This window comes from Camelus bactrianus, chromosome 8, assembly GCF_048773025.1.
Source record: "Camelus bactrianus isolate YW-2024 breed Bactrian camel chromosome 8, ASM4877302v1, whole genome shotgun sequence".
In the NCBI taxonomy this organism is placed as follows: Eukaryota; Metazoa; Chordata; class Mammalia; order Artiodactyla; family Camelidae; genus Camelus; species Camelus bactrianus.
Genome location: NC_133546.1, coordinates 59,899,604 through 59,923,607, shown reverse-complemented (window position 1 = coordinate 59,923,607; position 24,004 = coordinate 59,899,604). Strand labels below are relative to the sequence as shown.

General features: G+C 38.6%; 1 protein-coding gene across 1 annotated transcript; it reads right to left on the bottom strand.

The window, feature by feature from the left end:
* Positions 1-71: 71 nt before the first annotated feature.
* UBE2J1 (ubiquitin conjugating enzyme E2 J1) lies at positions 72-20,851 on the bottom strand. Its single transcript, XM_074368636.1, has 8 exons — positions 20,417-20,851; positions 15,505-15,578; positions 13,930-14,061; positions 11,626-11,710; positions 11,233-11,338; positions 8,988-9,117; positions 7,277-7,396; positions 72-1,924 (listed from the first exon to the last, which is right to left on the bottom strand). Exons 1-8 carry the CDS (start codon positions 20,445-20,447, stop codon positions 1,646-1,648), a joined length of 957 nt encoding a protein of 318 aa, XP_074224737.1. The 5' UTR covers positions 20,448-20,851; the 3' UTR covers positions 72-1,645.
* Between the last annotated feature and the right edge of the window lie 3,153 nt (positions 20,852-24,004).

Below are 24,004 nucleotides of genomic sequence, written 5' to 3'. Positions count from 1 at the left end.
CATCATAAAGTCCTTGAGCTTTTTAGACTTTACCAACTTCAGCTGTAGATATAACAGAAACAATCTGTAAACACTTTTAAAATGCTAATTTATTAAAATTTAATAAAACCAGGTATTATTTAATAGTATACAATATGTTCTTATTTTAGATGCAGACATAAACTGGCTATCAAATGAAAATAGAAATTGTGTCTGATAATTAACAGAACCAAAGTCCTATCATAGCAGGAGTAAAAATTAAATTTGCCTTTAAAATCATTTTACAAATTGCCTCTGTCTTGCCCATAATTTCAGTTAGTTAAAACCACATAAGGACTTTATAAATAATATCCCCCAAATTATTCAAGATACATCATGGACTAACTTTTGTGGCCTTGTCTAGAACCTAAAGACCATTTTACAACACTGGGTTGTAAAAAAAAATTAACTTACAAATGCACTTTTAGAGCATAACCTGTTTGAAAGCTGGGGATTGCCTGTATTTAAAAATGAAATTTTCATTAACAGTACTCTCAAGAGTGCCCTCAATGCTGCTACTGAACATGCTGAAGACAGTATTTCTCTGTGATTATATGTTCTCACCAGGCATTACTTATGATAATAAAATTATCTACTAGTCTGTGGAGCTAGCTAGCACTAAGTTATATATTGATTTTGCACTGAAAATTCCCTCTTGGGCTTTGATTAGGTGGACAATCCTAAGGGAGGCTTTTCTAATTTCTATTACTGTTCCTTGGGCCCTGAGTTTTCTATTAAAATGGTACATGAAATATTTCAATATTATGCACATTCCTGGAATAATTAAATTTATAATTATAAAGCAAGGCATATAATACATCTCAAAAGATATACAATTCAAAGCTGAGCAAACATTCAAATCTTAAGATCCTCCTATTTAACTCCTGGAAGAAAATCAAGTGACTTCCTGGCTCGGATGCTTCCTTCCTTAAAACACAGATCTATGGAGGACTGTTTTCCCTCTTTCTTTTTTAAATCTTGCGTGTGAACTGTAGAGAAGGGGATAACAGCATATCAAAGTGGTTACAAAGCATCATTCCCTTTTCAAGTAACATCCAATAATACAGATGTAATCTCATTTCCCTGGAAATGTTAGACCGAAATAGTTACTTTCACTGAAGAATGTTTAGGACACAAAGTCAGCCATAAATTGGGCAATCCCAGTATGTCTCATATGAATCCATTTTAAGCAACCTATTTGAGGGGTTTTATTTTCCCCTTTCAACTCTAATCCCTGTATCATTCTACATAAGTAGAAGCAGAGTACTCAATAAATGGCATTGAGTAACTAGTAATACTCAATGGAACTTAAAACACCATCTTTTCAAGGGCTATACAGAAAAGTATCATAAATTTACATAAAAAGAAGCTGAGGCATGAAAAACAATAAGTTATCTCCCTGTAAAGCAGGTCATGTAGAGACAAGGGACTTTTGACTTCCAGTCCCTAAAACTAAGCAAGACAGAGTCTGAATGTCTAGCTATATTTATACTGAATTTATAAGGATCAAAAAAGGAATGAAGGATAAATACAAAATAATCTTTTTTGTAAACAATTCTTAGATTATACCCAATGCAGAATGTTTAATGAAGCAGTTGAGTCACAGCTCTTAAGACACAAAACAGTATTACAACTCAAAGTCAAATATGTACTCATTGGCTAGATATATTCGTCGGAATATAAGAGCTGCCAATGCCAAAGTCAAGATGACAATCAATACAGCGGATCCACCATGATCAGTGTGGTTGTCTCTTGGCTGCTGGGCCTGGATTACATCTGGTGACACAGACGACCTTCTCTGACTCTGCTGCTGGGCCCGGCGCTGTCGAGGGCTCATGGAGGTATTCTTAGCTACAGGCTGGGCAGGTTGCTGAAGGGGTGCTGTTGTGGGGTTCTGAACTCCATACTATGAAATTTAAAGAAATTTTGTTTGAAATTGGCAAAGAAAACTTACATACATACAGGCTATCTATTCAATAGTACACAGAATCTCAGAGCACTAAATATGACTAAGGGCAGAACTACCGAGAATTCTCTGAATGCTGAGATGAATAACTCACCCTCCTGAATAAGCCAGCAGCACAACTTATCTAGTGCTCATCACGTGGAGGAGGAACTTATCAGCAACAAATAAGAAAAGGACAGAGTTTATCCATATTCTCCAGAGATGGCTTTCTACTCTCCTCCAGCTGCAACTCCAACAGTATCTGTGAGGCATCTAGGTACCTCCCTTCTTTTGGGAGAGTCAATGTGGGAAGCAATTTGATTTCCACCTTCTACTTAACAGTCTGCCATTGTAAATGGCAAAAAAGGGGCAACTCTCAACAGTGTTCTTCCTCCAATATTATCTAACTACATCAACAATCACACAGGACAGGAAATAATTTCAAACCATGTTTTTCACAGTAATATTGTTATAAATATTAGATACAGTTTTCAAACGAGGCTTATCCTTTCTCACAACTCCTGTCAACTGAACTGAGCACAAGTCTAGAAGAACCCTTTACTGTGTTTTGGAACTGTGTTACTTTATGTATGTAAAGCATGACCTATTGTCAAGAGTTCCCTAGGTATGTGCTGAGAAGAAAGTGGAGGCGGTTATAGCAGATCCAATGTATCCTCTACTTTGGCACACCTGAAAAGCACTGGACGTCAACTGCTTCCTATCCTTTCAATGAACGCTTGGTCAAAGCATTACCACGATGTGGCACCAAGTGATTCAAAATCGTAAATGTGGTTTATAGACAAGAAAGCGCTACAAAATATGAATTTCACTTCATTTATATAGACACTTTAACTCTACCTGTAATAACCCAATAGCCTTTCTTGTATTGAACACAACTTTATACTGATTATAATAGTATCAGTATACATTCTTTCAAATTAAAAATAAGAATGCATGTTTTATTCGGAATAACTTTTTAAATAGAGTAAATACAAAAGATTTAAAATACTTTTCATTATAGAAGATTTCAATATTTAGAAGAAAAAAGAACATAATAATGTAATTCAACTACTTCTTACAAAGGTAAAAGAATGCGCTACATCCTGGCAACAATATAACATTAGGGGAAAAACTACTCATCTAAATTACCTGCAGAAGAAATTACATTTTAAATCTGACATCACCTCAACATTAAATGGTTTAAATAATCTGAGTTTCTTAAAACTATCCTTTAGAACACTCAAATGTAGTGACCCCTAATACAAAGGTAGAAAGTTAGAAGTAAAAGTTAGTGCTGATACTGAATTAGAGTAGCATGAACTTGGACTTCCAAACTCCAGGGCAGGAACAGTGTGCTCACTGAAGAGCAGATACACCAAGCAGATGCATTTTACGAGGTCTTAGGTGTCACAGGTGTCATACCCATGGAGTGGAACAGAATTACAGTAGCCAGTTCAGCAGCAACATTCCATTTGAAATCTCCCATTCTTCCAACTGTTCTGCCAGAGAAGATAGAAGTGTCTGACAGAGCAAAAGCACTCAAGACTTATAGGGAAATGCGTTTTTAAGGAAAATAAAAAACAAGATGGTATTATCAATCCAGAAATTAGCACAAGAGATTGACTTATCTTAAAGCTTTTATTTTATACATGTTGTTTTTTCCATGAGCTTGAGGGGAGAACACTGCCCTGCCCACATACCTGACTAAAACAGGGAGCCTTAGCCTCACTAGGCTGGCTTCACCCCTTTGTAGATGTGTGACCCTAAGCAAGCTATTTAACCTAAGACTCAATTCCCTCACCTGTACAAGGATGTACTAATATTACTATCACTATATCCCTTTGAAGACCCTAGATTTAGGTCAAAAAAAGTCATGACTTTATTTAGGACTGCTTTTCAGACCTTCATTAGTATGGTTAGTATATTTAGAACAAAAATCCTTGAAAACATTGACTTTAGATGACATTTTAGTATGTGTACTTAATGGAAATATTTATATAGATATACTGCTTTAAATAGGATCCTATGTTTCAATGCCTTTTGGATGATATATCCCTGACTAAAATTTAGTGCTGTGATATTATAAAATTATAAAATGCTTCCTATTTAAAACAATTACATCAAGAGAAAACTGTATGACCCCAAGGTTATAGACCCAGAGGAACCAGGATTATCTGGAGGTGAAGGACTAGCTGGGCTAAATTTTGGCAGTTCATATTGAACTGCACATGGAGAATCGAGTTGGTGTCAGCATCTGCAAACCGCTGTAGGTTTGGTGGTAGGATGTTTACATCTTTGCTATTTGCCTAAACTTGTCCAACACACATACTGCAGAATGAAGACTTAAGTCGTAACAGTTTCCATTTCCTTCGTTAAGATCATGAAGATGATTTCCTTCATTAAGATCATTTCTGGGAATGTAAAAGTATGTAACATTTGTATTTAATTATGTATATAAGTATGTGTGTGTGTGTATATATATATAAATCACAGTCACAGATAATTCCCTTGTAATACATATAAATTTTTCTTTAATAACCTAGAATAACAAGCAACTCTGAGGGAGTTTTGTGTCTGTGTTTTAATACAAAATGGAATGGTTTATTCAGAACCTCAATCCCTGGGAAGAAGGAAAAATCTAATAGACTGGAAGAACATCAAACAACCATCAGTATTGTTCCAGTTTCTACACAGCTAAAAAATCTGCATCAAAAGCAACAGATGGCCTGATGTTATCTGCTATATTTAGACTTTGGGCAATCTCTCGCCCCCTCAAGGCTAAAAAAACATAGCTGATCTGGGATTTAACGTATAACATCTTAGTGAATTTACTACACTTGCACATAAAGCAGTTACCTCTAACCAAAACCAGGTTTTAGTTAATTCCATAGTGATCAAATTATATAATCATACTCAGATAATTTACATATAAATGTAATTAACAGCTTAACTTGCAATTCTATGCAACTTATTACTTGTCAGTATTTTAATCAGAATTGATATCAACTAATTACCTGTATCTACGGAAAAGAATTCTGTTTTATGTACTTTAAAATCAAAATGGGTGGTGATCATTCTCTAATGTATAGAAATATCGAATCACTATGTTTTGTACCAGAAACTAACATAATGTTATAGGTCAATTGTACTTCAAACAACAAACTCATAGAAAAAGAGACCAGATATGTGGTTACCAGAGGCAGTGCGGTGGAGGGAGGGGAACTGGATGAAGGTGGCCAAAAGGTACAAACCTCCAGTTATAAGGTAAATAAGTACTAGAGATGTAATGTACAATAAGCTTAATATAATTAACACCGTGTTTGTTATAAATGAAAGTTGTTAAGAGAGTAAATCCTAAGAGTTCTCATCACAAGGAAGAAATATTTTCCTTTTTTCTTTTATTTGTATCTATGAGATATTAGATGTTCACTAAACTTGTGGTAATTATTTTGTGGTTATGTAACCCAGATCATTATGCTCTACACCTTAAACTTACACAGTGCTGTATGTCAACTATATTGCAATAAAACTGGAAGAAAAAGTAAGAAAAAAATCAAAATGGAAAAGACTATTGTAATAACAAAACTACTGTTTGTGCAATGTAACTTACTAAACTCCTTGATTTCTTTGCCTGTATTCCTAGTATTTTTTAATAGTGCCAATCCTAAGATTCATTTATTCAACCAACAAATGTAAACTGACTATCTATTATAAACAAGGCACTATGTCAGGCACTGAGGAGACAGTGCAGGACAAAGAGCGTGCTGATCCTCATGGAACTTACATTCTGGGAAGTGAGACAGATAATAAATAACTAATTATAAGCTAAATTACAACTGGAGTAAGTTTAACTGGAATATGCAACAGAGAACTTGACATAGATTTAAAAGGGACTGAAGACAGATTTAAATACATCACAAATATTAGGAGACTATCCTTACAGGTGAAAGAAGATTACTACCCTCCTCTTTAACAGGATGGTTCTACTTTTTAAAAACTACTTATGATATAAAAACCAATTAGAATTCTAAAACAAAAAGAATTTGAAAAGTAATCTAAATATGCTTTTAATATTTCAAGCTAAAACATATACTGACTAAAATTAATTCAATATATCCCTCTATAATTCATAAAATTACATGGGGAACACATGAAAATGATTTAACTCTTAACATACACTTTTTTCTTATACCTCCCTCTCCAGTCCTCCAAGAACTTCCTTTAGAGCACCCCGTCCCCTGCTTTCTTCAACTTACTTCTTTCTGCCCATCTCACTCTCTGCATGAAAAAGGACTACTCAGTCCAACTTTTTAATGAGTTATTCGTGAGTAAAAAGCAAATCTGTATTTGCCCAGCCTCTATTTCCATTTTCCTGACCCTTTAAAATCTTCTACAAACTAGAAGGCCTCCCTGGGGTGTTGAGTGGGGGGAGGGAGATATAGCTACTCAACCAAACTATCTGTTATGAAAAAGACAGTTCGTGACTTATACATAGAAAGGAAAGTCAATGTTTTCCCTCATAATCATAATCCTAATGATTTAGCAACAATCCAGTCACATTTTCTTAATCAGTCTCTCCAACAACCAAGGCCCACCAGCGTTTAAACAACAGGTCAGGGCACAACTAACAAGACCCACAGCACCCATGTAATCTTTCATTCAAAATTTATTAGACACAACGTACAATGGAGCATTGTCCAACAGAAGTTTTTGAGATGATGATAATGTCTGGTATCTATGCTGTCCAAAATGGTAGCCACTAGCCACATGTGGCTATTGATTACTTAAAATGTGGCCAGTATGACTAAGGAATTGAATGTTTAATTTAGTTTAATTATGAATAATTTCAATATAAATTTAGATAGCCACATGTGGCTTGTGCTACTGTATTGCACAGAGATGGTCTAAGGCAAATCTTTGATTCCAGGCCTTTTAGGTCAGTGCCTTAATGCAGCTTAACTAACCTGCCAAAGACAGAGTGCCTATTTAGAAAGTAGCTAATGTATGTATATTTTATATTATTCAGAGTCTAGCACTATATTGAAACTAACTTTTTTAGAAAAGTCATAGAATTCTGCAAGGACAACAGAACATAAAATTTATTTAGTCAGCCTCATTTAACAAAAAAGAAGGCTCAGAAAATATGAATACCTTGCTTAAGACACTATAATTCATTAGCGAGAGAGGTAGGCTAGAATCCAACTGTTAGGAGAACCAAGATACTTAGATATTTCATCACGAGATCTCCTCTTCTATTGCAAATAATGACAACGGCACAGATACAGATATAGATGTAAAAGACAAGACCCATACCGATGTACTTGCTGTAGCACCCTGGAATGTTGTAGGTATATCATCCTGTAAATCATTTAGGGAAAAAGAGTGGTTTACGTCCGACTCAGCGATAGTCTTTCCAGATGAACTGACTTCTGCCTATATAAAAAAGATACACCCAGGAGCAGTGTTACAAGAGGAGATGTACAGAATAACCCATAACCTACTAAGTCCTCTCTTGGATTTATTTTAATTGCTACTTTAATATCAACTATCAATCAGTTAAGTACTGATTACTCATGTGTCTAAAGCTGTGCTAGGTACTTTAGGGAGAGGAGTAGACAATACATATTCTCAGGGAGCTGGTACTTGGCGAGGGGACAAAACTAACACCCGTGGTTCACAACCCACTCCAAAGAGCTCTAAAAACTTGTAATTTTCAGGCAAAGTCTGATATGTGAGGCTATTAATAGTCTTTATTGAACATTACTGTAAATATTCCCAGGTTTGTTGATGAAATAGTAACAGATTTGATTATGGGGTGCTGCTCCAGGTCCCACTACAGGGATTAGTATAGGGTCAATATTTTCTGATATCTGAAATTCTGATGTACAAAAGACATCTGACCCTACCTAAGATTTTCAGAGAAGTAATGTTAAGTACAATAGGAATCCTCAGAAGAAAATAACCAACATATTCAGCAGCTCCTCTTCCAGGAACCACAATAAAATAGAAGGAAAAATTTCTCCCAAGAACTGGAAATGGAAGGATATTCAGGATGTAGGGAGGTGGAGAAAAGGGAGGAGGCGGCATATCGTCTAATGCAAGTTGACACTTTTTTATGGAGCTAATTAAATTCCAGAAGTAATCATATGTTTGGGTAAAACATGCAGAACAAAAGGATATGAGAGATATATCAAAATATTAACAGCATAGGGGAGGGTGTAGCTCAGTGGTAGAGCACACGCTTTGCATGTACAAGGTTCTGGGTTCAATCCCCAGTACCTCCATTAAAACAACAACAACAAAATATTAACAGCAGCTATTTCTTGGGGATGGGATTATGTATGATTGTTGTTTTCTTCCTATTGCTTATCTATGTTTTCTACAATAATAGTTAATTTTTTTTAATGGAAACAAGTCTTTATAAAGTCACTTTTAATATCAGAAAAATAAAACTCCTATAATTCTCTTTATAGCAAATATATAATATCAGTGCTTTGGCTATCTTAAGTTAAAGGCTCTTTATCCTAAAATATATGATCTTAAACTTTACTCAAATTGAATTTATAATCCCCATCACTTCCCTCCATATACATAACAAAAGAATGTAGTAAAATTAGCAAATAATTAAACTAATAGTTCAAATTTATTAAGCACCAGGGACAGTTCTAAATGCAATACATTTAAGTGAGTATTACTAACTCAATCCTCCTAAGAATCCTACAGGTTAAGTAGCATTATTATTTACAGATGAGGAAAAGGTACAGTGTAAGTAACGTCTGGTGTCCTACTACTAACAAGCAGCAAAGCTGAGCTCTGACCTGGCGTTGTACACCAGAGTCTGAGCTTCTAAACACTGCTAGGATATAGTGCTTCTTCTATGAATATATATTATTAGTTTGTAATAAAAAAAAATTATTTATAAAAACCTCAGTGCAACAGGACTATATTGCTTTACTTTCCATCCAGAAGTTGGCAATAAATAAAAGGTCTACATAATTAGAATTTATCTATAAATTTAGAGTACCTTAAAACTGATTTGTCTAGCCAGTTCCTTGGCTTCTTGGTCAGCCTGGCTTGAATCGCTTCCAGATTTTAAAGGCAACAGGACATCCTTCATGGCAAAGCCACATCCGTCACAACAGAAATCTTGTGATCTGGTTGGAAATAATTTTTTTTTCGATGGGTATAAACCAAATACTTGAAAGTTAATTCAAGACACTCAAATACTGAATGATTAAATTTAAAAGAAAAGAACACTGGACAACTATATATCATATTCATCTACACGTAAATTAGAACATTTTGGTAACAATTATAGTTCTGAGACAAATACACAAGTTAGGTTGGTTTAAAAAAAAATCCATGTCACTTATATCTCAATTTAAAAAATCTAAAATTAAAAAAAAAATCCAGAGCTTAGAATTCATTTTTTCCCCAATATACTATCTAAAGATAAATAAGCTTTAGATCTATGAAACAAAACATACAAACTGTCTAACTGCATTGTCCTTAAGATCACACAAAATAAGCCTACGTTAAGTCTGTGGAAAAAAAGTCCATTTCAAAGCTCAGGTCATCTTCAGCAGAAACATATAAAACAGAAAGAAAGAAGCCAATTTAAAATATAATTTACAGGTTATTTCCAGGGAAAAATCTCACAAACCCTACTCATCTAAACAGTAGTAGTTATCATCATCATTTATAATAAGTAGTAGTACAACTTGAAAGATAGAGAACGCGTGTGAAATCCAAAGACACTGCAATCTATCATTATCATTTATAGTAAGTAGAGGTTCAAGATTAGCCTGTTAGCTAGATTATTTCCTAAGACTGATTTGTTTTTCTGTTTTCATTTTCTCCTCTGTATGACTGGAAGTAAATATGTATAATGTGTAAAAATATATATTGTTATATTGCTGAACTTCTTAAAAACCTATTTATTTTGTCATACATCTAGTTCAACATAAAAAAAGACTGAGACCTTGAAGATCATATTATTTATAAATTCATGTAAACAAAATACATGTAAAGTTGTACTAATTTAGAATCAACTATACTTCAATAAAAAAGTTATATTAATTTAGTATTTATTGATGAATATTTTTTATCTCACCAGAAGTTGCACATTGCTGTCTATGTCCTTTTGAAAATCAGTTGTATCCAAATTATTTGCCTTAAAATATATTCACTTTTAACTGAGCAGCCAGATGAAACTCAGAGGAGAAAGTTTATTTTTAATATATTAGTTTATCCACAAGGATAGTATGCTACCATGGTTGAATGCAAAATCATGTTTTCAGAAAGCCTCTAGACTATGAATCTAGAATATACACAGTGAGAAGTCTAAACAAAAAAAGTTTTTGTTTTTTTTAACCTGTACATGAACTGGATAGAAAGTCAACATAGAAAATGAAATAAAAACAAATGCTATGTATTCAAAGTACATATTATAGTTTATGAAAAGTAGTTGAAAGTAACGTATATCCTGAATTTAGGAATAAGAAAAGTTGTTGATAAAACAAGGAGCCTATCAAATCTTCCAGACACTAAAACCTATCTGATTCGACAAAAATCTATGGAGGGCCAATTCTGGGCTGTGCTAGTGTAAGATAAACTATAATTTATTAATGTAATATGTCTGAAGGGTGGCAGGCAGCAGAGTCCAGAACAGGACAATGATCAAAATCAAGAACTAGTCTTAGCACTACTCAAAGGAGAGACTACTCTGAGTCTAATGGCAAGTCTGGGTTACACAGACAGAAGATAGGTACTTGAAAAAGTCAAAAAGGCAATACCACGGGAAACTATGATTTGATAAAGAAAATCTCCCTTGGTTTCTTCCAGATCATTTATTGAGCACTTGCTATGAAGCAGATGCTACAGACACAAAGGTGACAAAGTGGATTCCCTCCCTGCCTTCAAGGAGTTTTTAAAACTTCCATGGAAAGCTTCATCTGTATCATTGTTCTGGCTCTTTTCCATCTATAATACTGCCCAAGTGGAGATAAGTGACCAGTACTGTTTTCTAGAAGATACTTCCCACTGTAGGTTGATACCATCAACTACTTTTTAAAACTAGATAGCACAAAATCAATTCTTCATAGTCTGGTTGCCCTTGGAAAAATTGATCAACCGAATTTCTAAGACAGCAAAACTAAGACTAGATCTGTAGAGACAAGGTAAGTCACAAAGAGACAGAGCCCATCTCCTGATAGCCATTATCCAGAACAGTATTCAGATCTTAACAAATAATGAAATGCAAAACTTACTTTTTGGCAAGCGCTCTTCTTTCCTCAGGTGTGTAATCTAGAGAACCTATGGCTCCCTCTCCTTTTGTTGGCATAAACCCAATGATGGCTAATAATGCTGTTCTTACTGAAATAAAAAGTAAACATCAATCTAAGCTGCTTTGTAAAGAACTGGGTTTACTCTGGAAAGAGAAAGAAAAAAGACTCATAGGGTTTCACTGAAGAGGTACATGTAGGGGTATATGTATTAAAATGATGCAAAAATCTAGATAAGGAAAAGCATATTTATTATTTATTTATTCAGTGATATCAAATTACTTGTCCAAAACAGCTTCAATCTCAAGAGAGTCTTATACTTTATGACTATGAACTGACTAAAGTTACGTACGATTTATATTCACTTTAAATACTCACTACTCCATGAAGGCTGCCAAGTTTCAGGATGATGTCCTGAGATGCTCAAACAGATTTTCTTGCCTACTTCAAATCGTCCATTTGCCTTAGGAATAAATAAGGTATTTTAGAAATTTTATATGTGCGTGTTTACTGTTTTACACATTATAAATATAAATATATTTTATATATAAATAACTTTTAAAGATAGTTTTTAGTGAACTTTAAAAGAATGGAATCTCCAAGAGGACACAGATTTTTGTCCTCTTATAGATACTCTACAAATATATTTGTTGGATTCTGAATGAATATAAAAGCTGTTTTTAGAAGTTGTAGCACCTTTTAAAAACTGAGTTGCACAACTGAAATCTATTGATCTATAAAGATGTCCTGATATCTGCCTCTGTGCCTAGTACGGTCCTAGGCTCTGGGAAGGATCTAAAAGAGGAGACACGCAGAAACGTGGATAAAACCTAAGTACCTAGTGTCCCCAACTAGATTTGGAGAGGAAGGCTCTGAGATGAGAGTGATTCTCAGAAGGATGATGGAATTTCATATAGGAACACAGAAGTGAAAGATGAGAAAGAATGATTTCAATTTTGTCTTGGTAGAAGAGCTACTGATGATATCCAGTAGGCAGGTAGAAATTTAGACATGCTGATGTTAGAAGAAGATAATACATTTTTGGTACCTGACTTCACAAAGGTGATCGTTGAAACCATTTCATAGAAATAAGAGAGAACAGCTGTAATCTGAACTTACAGAATATATTCATACTTAGGGGAAAGGTAAGGAAGAAGAAGTAGGAAGTTAGAATATAAGCTCCACATGGGCTAAGAATTTGACTTCTCTGCCACACCCACAGGGTGTGTGATATGTGTTTAATAAATATTTGCTGAATGAAGGTTTGAGAAGACTTTCAAAGGAGAGGAAGTGAACCAGAAAGAGCAAATACTAAAAATCAATGTATATGACCGCACCATTGGTGAACAGCTGTTGCCCCAACTTCCCCCACCAGTCTCCCCATGCGCCAGCCCCCGCTTCAGACCACTCAGCTCTCCCCATTATTTAACAACTAAAAGAAGAGATCCCTAACCCTGCAGGGCCTCTCCAGGGCCTCCAGCTCCAGACCCGCCGCCAGCATTCACAACTCTCAACAGCACCTAGTGTTTATTAAGCAGCTCTATGTACCAGGAACTGTATGGTGTAATTATGTTTACCACACCACACACATCCCTTTTGACAAATGAGAAAACTGAATTTCAAAGGGATTATGTAACCTGCCTGTGGTGTAATGGAAACAGCACTGGCCAGAATCAAGGTTTATTGGTTCCAAAACTAGTGCTCTTTCCACTGCACCAAACACTATATACAAAAGTAACCTTAACTTGGTAATGATGGATACCTTTATCTTCACCATTTGCTACCTCATGTGTCAGATGTTTAACTTAGGTGAATAGGATGAAGACTGAGAAGAGGGAGTGGGATTTCTCAAACTGGCTTCTGAGATTGGTGAAGTAAGCATGTTTCAGCAGGGTGCTATGTGTGGGAACCAGAATGCAAGAGGTTAAACCAGAATAAGGATGTCCTGAAGGTGACCAAAGAGAAAAATGGGACAGAAGCTCAAAGTGGTAGCAGAGCTACAGAAAGGTTTTTGTGTTTTGTTTTTTGCTTCTTGCAAGGTTACAGGATAATTATAAACACATAAATGAAAGGAAAGGAAAGCTTAACAAGTAGGAGAAGAATTTACTGATGGAATAATATCCCAGGAAAGATAAGAGAAAACTGGGTCAATAGTTTTCCTTCACATGGAGATAAAATATGTGAAGATGGAGAGAAATTCTGAAATATAAACAGTAATAACGCAGCTAACATTTATTAAGGACTCTGTGTCAGTTCTTATTCTAAGAGCTATAGGCAAAGATGAGGAAGTTGAAGAGCAGAGAGCATAAGAAAGGTGAGAAGCTGAAGAAGATGATGTGATTAAGAGGTACAATAACAGTAACTCCCCTTTACTGTGTACTCACCACATGCCAGGCACTGTGCCTAGCATATTGTGTGCATTAATTCATTGAATCCTAACAACCACACTATGGCAATTAGCATCACTAGTACTTCTCAGATGCTTCAACTTCCTAGAAATTTTTTTTTCCAGAAAAAAATATAGTCCAAGGTCTGGTCTCTAAAGACAAAATAATAATAATGGTCCACTTTATTTCTTTCTTTTTCACTTTATTTCTTAACGAAAATGAGTCTGCAGACTATACTTTACAGCCACCATGAAGAGTTAAACCAGAAGCATTCGAAAAAGCCAAGAATTCTTACCGTTAGGAGAATAATGCTTGGTGGTTTCATGGGATACTCTGGTGGTAGTACTATTCGTCCATGATACACTCCTCCATCAAAATCAGAATCTGGGGGCCCTCTAACTGTGAAGTGCCATTCAAAAAGGTTATCCTGAACAAAAATAATAACCAGCAAAAATCAGTAACATTAAAAATCTGGATCATTTTTATCAGTGAGTATTAGAAATATTCGGTGAGAAAAATTCACATTTTATATTATTGCTAGAACAGTTTCTAATGCACCAAATGCCTCACGTATAAAAGTTATAAATAAAAGCTATTTAGGGAGGAAGGTATAGCTCAAGTGGTAGGGCACATGCTTAGCATGAATAAGGTTCTGGGTTCAATCCCGGTACCTCCTCTAAAAATAAGTAAATAAATAGACCTAATTACCTCCCTCCACCCCCCAAAAAAACTATTTAATCTAGCTTTCATGTCCCATAAGGGCTAAAATCTTTTTTAAACAAATGTATTTTAAAATGTCTGAGGGTTGTTATATAGTAATAAATAAGATTATAGATTTATGTATTTCCTATTACATTAGTTCCATTTATTTTCTCTGAAAAATCTCTTTTGGAGCCCTGAAGTTTTAATCTAGACTAATTGCTTTCTTGACACATTCCAAAATTCTTGAGTGTCTTCTGGGTTTACTGGAATCTCAGTCTTCCTCTGTGTTTTTTGGTTTGTTTGGTTAGTTGGTTTTTGCATTATTTTGTTGTAGTTTATTGTCAACTATCTTCCTCTGAATGGGCTATAAGGAAGAAAATCTGTGTTCTTGCATGTCTGAAACTATTTATTTCGACGTCACACTTGATTGTTTTTTGATGGGGACAAAATAAATGAATAACATTATTGAAAGTCACTTAATCTTAGAACAGATTACAGATTTAATTAAACTGGAAACTAATCCTTGAATCTCAATTAGTGATAATTACTATTTATATAATCAAATAATTTACTATAAATTTGGATTATTTTAACAAACTTTTAAAACTATCCCTCCTAGATGCCTAAAAGCTTATTAGTAAGTGGTCAGTAATATTAACACATACACTGTTAACATCATCTTACAGTTCCCAGTAGTTCATCATTTACAATATTTGCACACAAATTACTATATTTTATTCTATTACCGAGAAAGCCAGACTGGGCACATTTAACTAACTTCCTTTCACAGATGAGAAGACTGAATGAAGAGAGGCAGAGATGTTTGTACCAAAAGCCCAGAGACGAGCTGTAGAGACCCCTCGAAGGGCTAAGTCTTCCAAACTGTAGTCTGGGGTTCCTTCCACTTTTCCTCACTCATACTTAAGACCTAAAACAAATTTAGTATCTGAGGCCCATTTTATAGAGATCAGAAATGTGTTTCTTCTAAACTATCTGATCTGAGTGCCTAATAGAATTATTCAGGAAATATAGGGAATAAAATACATCAATAAACCATATCAAACACATCTGTAATGACTCAAAGCAGTGCAAAAACAATTTTAAGGAACTTCTTTAAAATAGTTAAGAATTAAAATTCCATATGTAGAAGACAGAGATAGAGACTGACCTCTAAAGGCTGTGCATGGTAATGATCTGTTGGATCTTTCAATTCTGCTGCTTCTTTCATTAAACGTTTAACAGCTAAAATAAAATTCATAAGATAGATTCATTTAAAATATGCTTTTCCAAGTGATTTACAGCACAGATTTACAAACCTAATGAAAAAGTTTCTACTTCAACAAAACGTATAGAGGACTAGTTCAACAAAGCATATGATTTAATTATAGGATAATAGTAATAATGGAGGGGAGGAAATGGTAGCTAGGCATTAGAAGAGTTACATATTAAATTAAACATATAGGGAAGTCTCATAAAGACAGTGTTTTTATTTAGTAAGTACTTATATACATTTCCTATATGGTAGCACTCAAATTATTAGTTCATGTAATCCTCAAAGCAACTCTATGAGATAGGTGCTATTTTTACTCCCATTTTCCAGATGAAGAAACTGAGACATGGAGAGATTATATAGCATATCCAAGGTCACACAGCTGGTAAATGGCAGAGCTAGGATTCCAACACAGGCAGTCCAACTCGACCTTGATAAAATATCTATATTAACAAAAACGTGCCCTCTGGAATTTGTGCTCATGAACTCCTTATATCCTCAGTCTCTTGGGACTTTCTACTCACTATCTTGCGTTAACTTAATGGCACTGTCCCCTGAGGTCACTGAAATCTCCACAGTCCTAATCCTTTTTGAAATGATTCTTCGCTTAATTTAAACCTCCAATCCACTGACGCCATAACTTTCTTCACCCCACCTCTACCTATACCTATATTAACTTCCCTCTTTATCCACACTCTTGGCTCTTGGGAGTTCCTCTTTCACACTTCCCTAATAAAATTCAATTCTGGCTGACCCAACCCAATTATCTTCTTATTTGGAGTCTATATCCAAACAGCTGAGCATTACTCAAGGGGGTTTAAAAATCACAGCGACAGGCACACTGATGCTATAATAGAGTTATTATCTCAGCTTCCATTGGGACACAATGCCACCCAGGTCAGAAATGGACTGGGATATAAGGCCCTTTCAGTGATTCTCCCTGATTCAAAACCAGGCCTTGAGCATATGAAGTTGGCCACATGGCATAGCTCTCTGGTTCCCAGAAAGAAATATCACTGTTATGGAATAGTCAAGATTCAAAGTACTGCCTGGACCTAGGGCTAGAGCACAGTCTGCCCCTCCTGCTACTCCATTTCTTGCTACCACAGGGCTAGTGAGAAACTTTTTCCACTCCAGCTCTTCTCTTATCTCTGCAAGGTTACAATGGAACTCTCCAACCACGGTAAGATAAGTGTGCCAGGGAAGGGAAGGAGGGTGGGGAGCGCCTGCACTCCTACTCCCATTCTTCCTTTTCATGGAGGCCACATGATCACTCTGGATCCCAGCTCTAGGCTCCATGGGCCTCCACATTAGCATTCTTCACATGCTCAGGTAGCTCACTGGACTTTGGAGACAAAGCTCCAGCTAAAAGGATCTTTTACAGGTCACTGTCTCATGCATCTGTTTCTCTTGGAAAGCAAGTATCTTGATATTATCAATCTCCAAAGCATCAGTAAAATGCAGGAGACAGGTATATTGGAGGATGTGAATCCACTGTCATGCTCCCCAGCCGCCCCTTCCTACTCCCATAGTGAAGGCATTTAAGCAAATATTTAAAGACTAATGTTTCTGCCTAGGAAGACCCTGCAAAGGTATCCATTCAACAAATATTTAAAGAACATCTGAGCCATGGAGATAGAAGAATGACCAAGACCTGCTTCTAGCCTTCAAAAATCTTGCAGTGAGAAAGACATGAAAACAATTACAATATAAATAATGGCCAAGTATGTACAAATATAGGGACTATTAGTCTGCCTAGGGGAGCTGGACAAGGCAGAACCTTAAAGAAACTGGAAGGATTAATAGGAATTTCAGATGGGAAGGCATTCCAAGCAGAGGTTCCAACAGGGACCACGGCATAGAAGTGAGAAGAACTGCTCCACCTGGAGATTAACTTGGGCAAAATGGATAGATGGTGAAAATGCAAAGGAGCGTAGGAGTGGTGGGAGATGAGGCCGGGGAGGAAGGCAAGGATCAAATCATGTGCTGCCCTGTAGACCAAGCTAAACAGCTTACTTTCAACTTTATCCATAGCTCCTGCAGTTTTTTCAGTTTGAAGAGTGACCTAATCAGCTTTTAATTTGTTTTATCTGATCTCGTGACAATAGTAACTGATTAGATATATGTATGACTGTGTGTAGTGGCGCCCACATACAAATGCACGTGTGTGCGTGTGTGCTTCAGGGTAGAGGACGGAGTAAAGGAGTAGACCAAGAGACCAAAGATGACTCCCATGGGTTCCTGAGTGGCTATAAATTCCTGGGATAAGAAATATTAGTTTGAGGGAGGAGAGAAAACTGATTAGTTTGATTTGGTGTTTTCATATCTTGGAGAGATGTTTTCAATCTGTGGGCAATTCGGGTAAACATATTAAATCACCAGTAAGTTCCAGGTATCTACAGCCTAGGAGAAGGGTCTGAATTAGACGTGAAAGCTTGAGAATGATCAGCATGAAGGGGCAGTGGACGCCTTGGGCATGGATAGGATAACTCCTAGGTTTCTGAAGGAGGCAGTGGGTGCCTTTGCACCCAGCCTTCATATGCCAATCACCTGCTGAACATGCCCAGAGGCCCTTCTGAAGAAATCTGCCACAGGAGGTCTCCCTACTTGTACTCTGAGACCTTACTACCTTGGCCGGAAGAGACTCAAAAGGAGATCAGAGAGCTTGATCCAAAGGCAACTACTGATGGACTAGTCAGAGGCTTAGGAGGTGCCCCCACATAGAGGTCTGCCCACAACCACAGGTCCATTCCAGAAAAATCATAAAGAAATGTTTTCCTATCTATAAAACGGACAAACTTACTAACCATTTGCTAACACACTGGCCCCTAACCAGTTATTTGTATTGTCTTAACTTAATTTTCCCATCCATACCTCTAAGACAACTCCACATCAGATAAGGAGAAAAAGGGTTCTATCTCTTACATTGCGCAGTGTTTTTAACCACCTCCTTTTACACAAGCATTACTCTAGAAATGCAAGACTGAGAATAAAACGAAGGAAACGTTTTCACTATGCCTCCTAGCACTCTGAAAAAGTCCCATATCTCATCTCATTCACCTTCTTCATGAACTCCAAATGATCTGCATAATAACCAAAAAAGGTTTTAAAAAATTCTTTTTCAGAATAGCAACACTCCCTTAGAGGAAATGAAACCAAAAGGAGGAAGCAATTTATTACATAGCTAGAAGCACGTCTACCAAAGCTTAGCCAGCTGTCAGCAGGTCATTGAATCTAGAAACGTACAAAATTCTGCAGCATTTTTAAATACGTATCACAATCTCAGGTATGATAACTTATCAAAACTGAGCAATGTCCTCTGACAACAATCTCTTGGGACCTACCAATCCTCCATTCCAAACTGCACTGTTACTCAAATTTTCATTTATTCTCTGAATATTCCACTAAGGAACTTGGTATCATGTGACAAGCAGTCATTCTACATTTTTACCTACACAGATTTATTAAAATCTAGCACAATCTTAACAATTTAATCATCTGACCATCTAACCACCTTAAAATCAAGCTTTTCTTTTCCTCTCTTCCTTTGATCTCCCTTTTCACCCTCCAGGTGTTCTGTAGGAGATGAGCTGGGGGCAGGGGTCATAAATCCACTGAAACGGAATCATATAAATGTATTTCTTGGAGAGTCCACAGGCTTCATCACATTTTTAAAAGAGTCTGTGGCCTCTCAAATGTTATGACAGATTGTACAACACTTGGTTACCTAGAATGTTTCTTAGCCTGAGAGCACTCAAGTTAACACAGCTCTGTTCAATCAGTACCCTCAGGCTTTCCTGGAATCTTTGCATATTTTTAAGTTATTTAAAAATCAAGGATTCACAACATCAATTCTTTCCATGAGCATGCTAATCTTACTGATTCTTAATGAGAAGTTGCTTCTTTGGAAATAAAAAAAAAAAAAAAAGCAGCAGCTGCAAGAGTTGGCCAAACCATTACTAACATCCTAGGACCACCTCTTAGAGCAGAAAAGTGGGATTTCTCCCTCCTAACAAATTTATCAAGGTACAGATAAATACCATTTGTAGAACCCAATGATTTGTTTCAAGCTTGCCTTAATCTGAGAGAGCTGATTATTTCCTTGCACCCTTAAATACACCAGAAAAGAATTTGAGGCTAAGACTGTTCGGCTGCTTCTGTGCATGAAGCAGGGGCACTAAATATAGGAAAAGAAGTCTCTATGATTGATCACAGATAATACACCACATTAGTCAGTATAGCAAAACTCACGGTTAGCTCTAAAGTATACGGCTCAACTAGTTTTCTCAGCTTTTTGATTAAATGGCTTAGTCCGGAACATTTCCTTTGTGTTTGTAATTCCGTACGCCGCAAATGCTACAAACCGGACATTTACACAACTAAATCGTCAGATGCCAGTAGGTCAAACAGCTTCTAAAAGTCCGGTGGCGGCGACGGGGTAGGGCTAACGACCGTGTCCAGGGCGCAGGTAAGGCGAGGGGCTGTTAACTATTACCCACCGACATCACTACACCTGTTCTCGGGAGGCGTTGAAAACCCAGCTCTACGCGACGAAAAGGAGGAAAGGGCAGTCGGGGTGCGGCGGGACGACGGCCAGTTCCCAGCTTTGGCAGCCGGTGCCCGGCCCGCCGCCCTGCCCCGCGGCCTGCACCACCTCGGCAGGCGGCGGTCTCGCGTAGAGCGCGAAACCGGGAGCGCAGCCGCAAGTGGCGGCGGACGCGAGCGGACCGCGGCGCGGGCCCCGAGGTCCGAGCCACTCCTCCCTCCCTGTCCCGGTGCAGCGCCGCCCCCCGCTCGCAGCCCCGCTCACCCGGACTCTTCAGGTTGTAGCGGGTCTCCATGGCGGGTCGCTGGCCCGGCTCCGGCCTCCCGGCCCGCCGCCGCCTCCTTTCCGCGCCGCCGCCGCCCGGGTCTGACCGCAGCTCGGGCCGACCGAGCCCGGCAGAGGAGCCTCCGCGGAAACCGCCCAGCCCTGGCTGGGATTGCGGGAGGGACGGGAGGCTGCGGGTGAGGCGCAGGCTTCGCGGTGGCGCCGCCTCCTCCGCTTCTCCCCCGCCTCCCTGAGGGCTGGGCAGGCGCCGGCGCCGGCCGGGGTGTCGCTGAAGCGGGGGCCCGGGCTGCAGGTCACCCTCCTCGTCTGGCCGCGAGCCCAAGCCCGCCGCGGCCGCCTGGCCTGCGTCACCCGCCCTCGCCTGGGTTTTGTGAAGTTGCCCTGACGTGGCAGTCGCTTCGTGGCCGGCGGTCGGCGCGCCCGCGGGTCAGTTCGCCGGGCCCGCGAAGCCCGCCCCAAGATCTGCAAGAGCGGGCGGCGTCCAGATTCTCTCGCTGCGGCTCCCCGGGGGCCGCCCTTCTGCCCGGCGCATCCGGGGACCCCTGGCGCTCGCGGGTCTCACCGCGGAGCCGCGGGGTCGGAAGCACCCGGCCCCACTCGCGGCGGGCGGAGTCCGGCGCGGGCCCTGGAGATCGGGTTGCCAGCGGCGTCTGCCAAGTGCTTTGTTTTCAGTAGCTGTTTGGGTGAAAGCAGTTCAGTCAGGAAGGGAGAATCTGGTGATAAGGAAAAGGGATTCTATAGCATTTTCCCCCCTGACACAAGTGCTTAGGTGAAGGCACTTAAGCGTTTGAGGGACTTTTAATGAAATAATTGAATTGGGGGAAGCATACAAATATGAAAGGTTTAAACTCAAAGAACACTCTTCATGCTTCATTGTCTAAAGAATGGGATAGAGAAAAAAGGACAGGACTGGATTCTGAAGTCTTAAAGGAAGAGCAAAGACTTGGGAAAACAGGGAGGGATTGGGGTGGTGCAGAGAATGAAAAGGAAGGAAAGAATTCTAGCCGGGATGACGAGGGTTAATCAGATTGGGCAAGTTTTATTTTGTTATGTAAAAACAGAAAATTTTATTTTTGAAAGGTAGCAGAATATACCACCCCAAAATATGCCTCTTTGGTATAAGGAGTATTTTAAACTGATTATTTTTGAGAAAGAGCAGGCTCAGAAGCTCTGAAAACGGAGTAGAGGTTACCCTTTTGTAAGGAAAATTTACATTTGTGTCTCCCTCTCTGTACCTGGAAGAGAAGGTTGATTAACTTGCAAGAGAATCTCAATGGAGAAGGCACTGACACCTGTGCAAAACCTCCATTTCCCCTTCAGCTTTCTTTTGTTTTTAGTTGAAGGTGGTATTTAAGGTGGTGGCTTTTGGAGTTACTCCATTTACTGAGGTATTCGTCTTAACGTGGCTTGTTTTTCTTTTGTTCATCTATTACAAGGGATTTCAGACAAGAACTAATAAGGTAGAGGGAAAATTATTTTTCCTCCCCTACATTTTGTTGTTAAAACTAAGAATCTAAAGTAAATTGAGGTCTTAGTATCTGATTGTATCAGCCCTTTATGAAAAGTGAAATTTGGAGGGTATGGGGGGAGGAAGTGGAGGATATTGAAAATAAAACTAGATAGTATCTTTTAAACTGTTCTGTGATGCTGTTTTCTGAAAAGTAAATTGATAACCTGATTGGCCCAGATATGCATCCAAAACCAAACCCTAGTGTTATGCTTCACTCACTCTGTGTTGAATCTTCAAATTGTCTAACACTTGACACGTTTACCATACCACAGCTCTGCAAAAGCTGGTGTTTGTGCGATAGTCCTCACAATAAAAAGGCTTCTGAAGCAGGTACTGTCATTCCCATCTTGTAGAACCCAAGTTTGTGTGCCTGGCGCACAGTGAACAAACTAAAATGGAGTTTGGAGCAGAGACAGGTTTATCACAGGGCCAAGCAAGGAGAACAGACCGCTCATGCTCAAAAGACTCAAAACACTCTGATGGCTTTCAGGGAGGAGTTTTTAAAGGCAACATTTGGGGTGAGGGCTGCTGGGTGTAGGGCTTTCTTCTGATTGGTTGGTGGTGACGTAACTGGGTGGTTGGTGTTCCAGGAATCTCAGTCTTCAACCTTCTGGTTCTGGCCAGTCTGGGCTCTCAGCAGCTAGTTACTAACTTCCACCTGGTTGGGAGCCTTAGTTCCCAGAGAACGGCTCAAAGATCTGTATCAGATTATTATGTATATCTTTTGAGGAGGAACTAGGACTCTGTTTTATTACTGCTTTTCCTTTGTTTCTGCATTCCCTCACTCCCCTAATTAGTAACTGAATCTACAGTTTGGAACTCAGAGAAGGTCTAGGAGGCTGAAGCCTCTTTCCTACAAACAAGATAACGGGAGACACAGCAAGGCTTTTGTACCCAGGAGGGCCCCACGGGAACTTGCTTAGTTTCAACCTGAGAACAGAGTTCTGGAAGCACTAGGAACCCCTTTGGTTACTCAGCCTCCAGGCTCATCAGTCAAGTTCTGGATACAACAGTCCTGTACAGCTCTCATTTCTCTCCTCTCCACAGATAGGGACATTTTGCTTTTCTTTCATTTTAAAAGTCGCCACCGGCTAGTCTGCTCCTTGGGGCCCTTCTCCCCCTAAGTCTGACTCAGTAGGGTTTGTTACTGAGACAGGAAAGAAGGGGACAGGGCACGGCCATTCAAAGAATGACACAGCAATTAACACCAAGATGGAGACAAATTCAACTCCCAGTAGGGCTTGAGGCCCAGGATGGAGGGAGATTTGACTTCTAGTAGACCTTGAGCGTCATTATACACTCTTTGTAATTTACTAACATGGTGAATGACACTCCCACAGGTGCCATGACAGTTCCGAGGCTGCCCGTAAAAGGTCCAAAAGTGGGCAGTGGCCCAATTCCTGGGAATTGCCACCCATTCCCCAAAGTAGTTGGAATAATCCTCCCACTTGTTAGTATATGAAGTTACCAGGCCCATGAAAACTAACAACCCCCACACCTCCTGGCCATCTCCCTTCTGAGTGAGACGGCCCGCACTCTGTCTATGGAGTAACTACTTTTACTTTAAACTAAGCACCCAACCCCTACACGTTGTGGCCTTTCTCTTGCCTTCTGTAACAGCCTGCACTCTGTGTAAGGAGTATGTATCTCTGAATAAATCTACCTTTACTCAGCTGTGGCTTGCTCTTGACTTCTTTCCTGCATGCAGTCAAGGACCCACACTTGGAGGGGCACATCCCAGGGACTCAACAGAGACCTGAGACACGACCATCCTCTCGCCCCACATTTTTCCTGTGTCATAATCTCTCCTTTCTTGGTTAAAAACAAACTAAAAATCTACTCTGACAATTTGGTTGTGGGCACATGTTAAACTTTATTACAATCTTGCTACAGGAGCTAAGACCTTAAGTAAGCCAATTCAGATCTCTCCCATCAGAGACATTTATAGAGGAAAAGAGTATTGAGGGGTGCAGAATTTGCCACTCTAGAATGTATTTCTTTGGAATATTAAGCTGGTTATTTTCTAAGAAACAGCAGACATGTGAAAAACTCTAAAT

Bases quoted from the DNA above. Each gene is read 5' to 3' on its own strand.
- UBE2J1 (XM_074368636.1), bottom strand. From the start codon at position 20,447: ATGGAGACCCGCTACAACCTGAAGAGTCCGG. The intron at 11,339-11,625 runs GTGAGTATTTAA...TTTTTATTTCAG, and splicing joins TTGGCAGCCTTCATGGAGTA to TAAGAACAGCATTATTAGCC. The intron at 7,397-8,987 runs GTACTCTAAATT...TTTTTTATATAG, and splicing joins CTAGACAAATCAGTTTTAAG to GCAGAAGTCAGTTCATCTGG.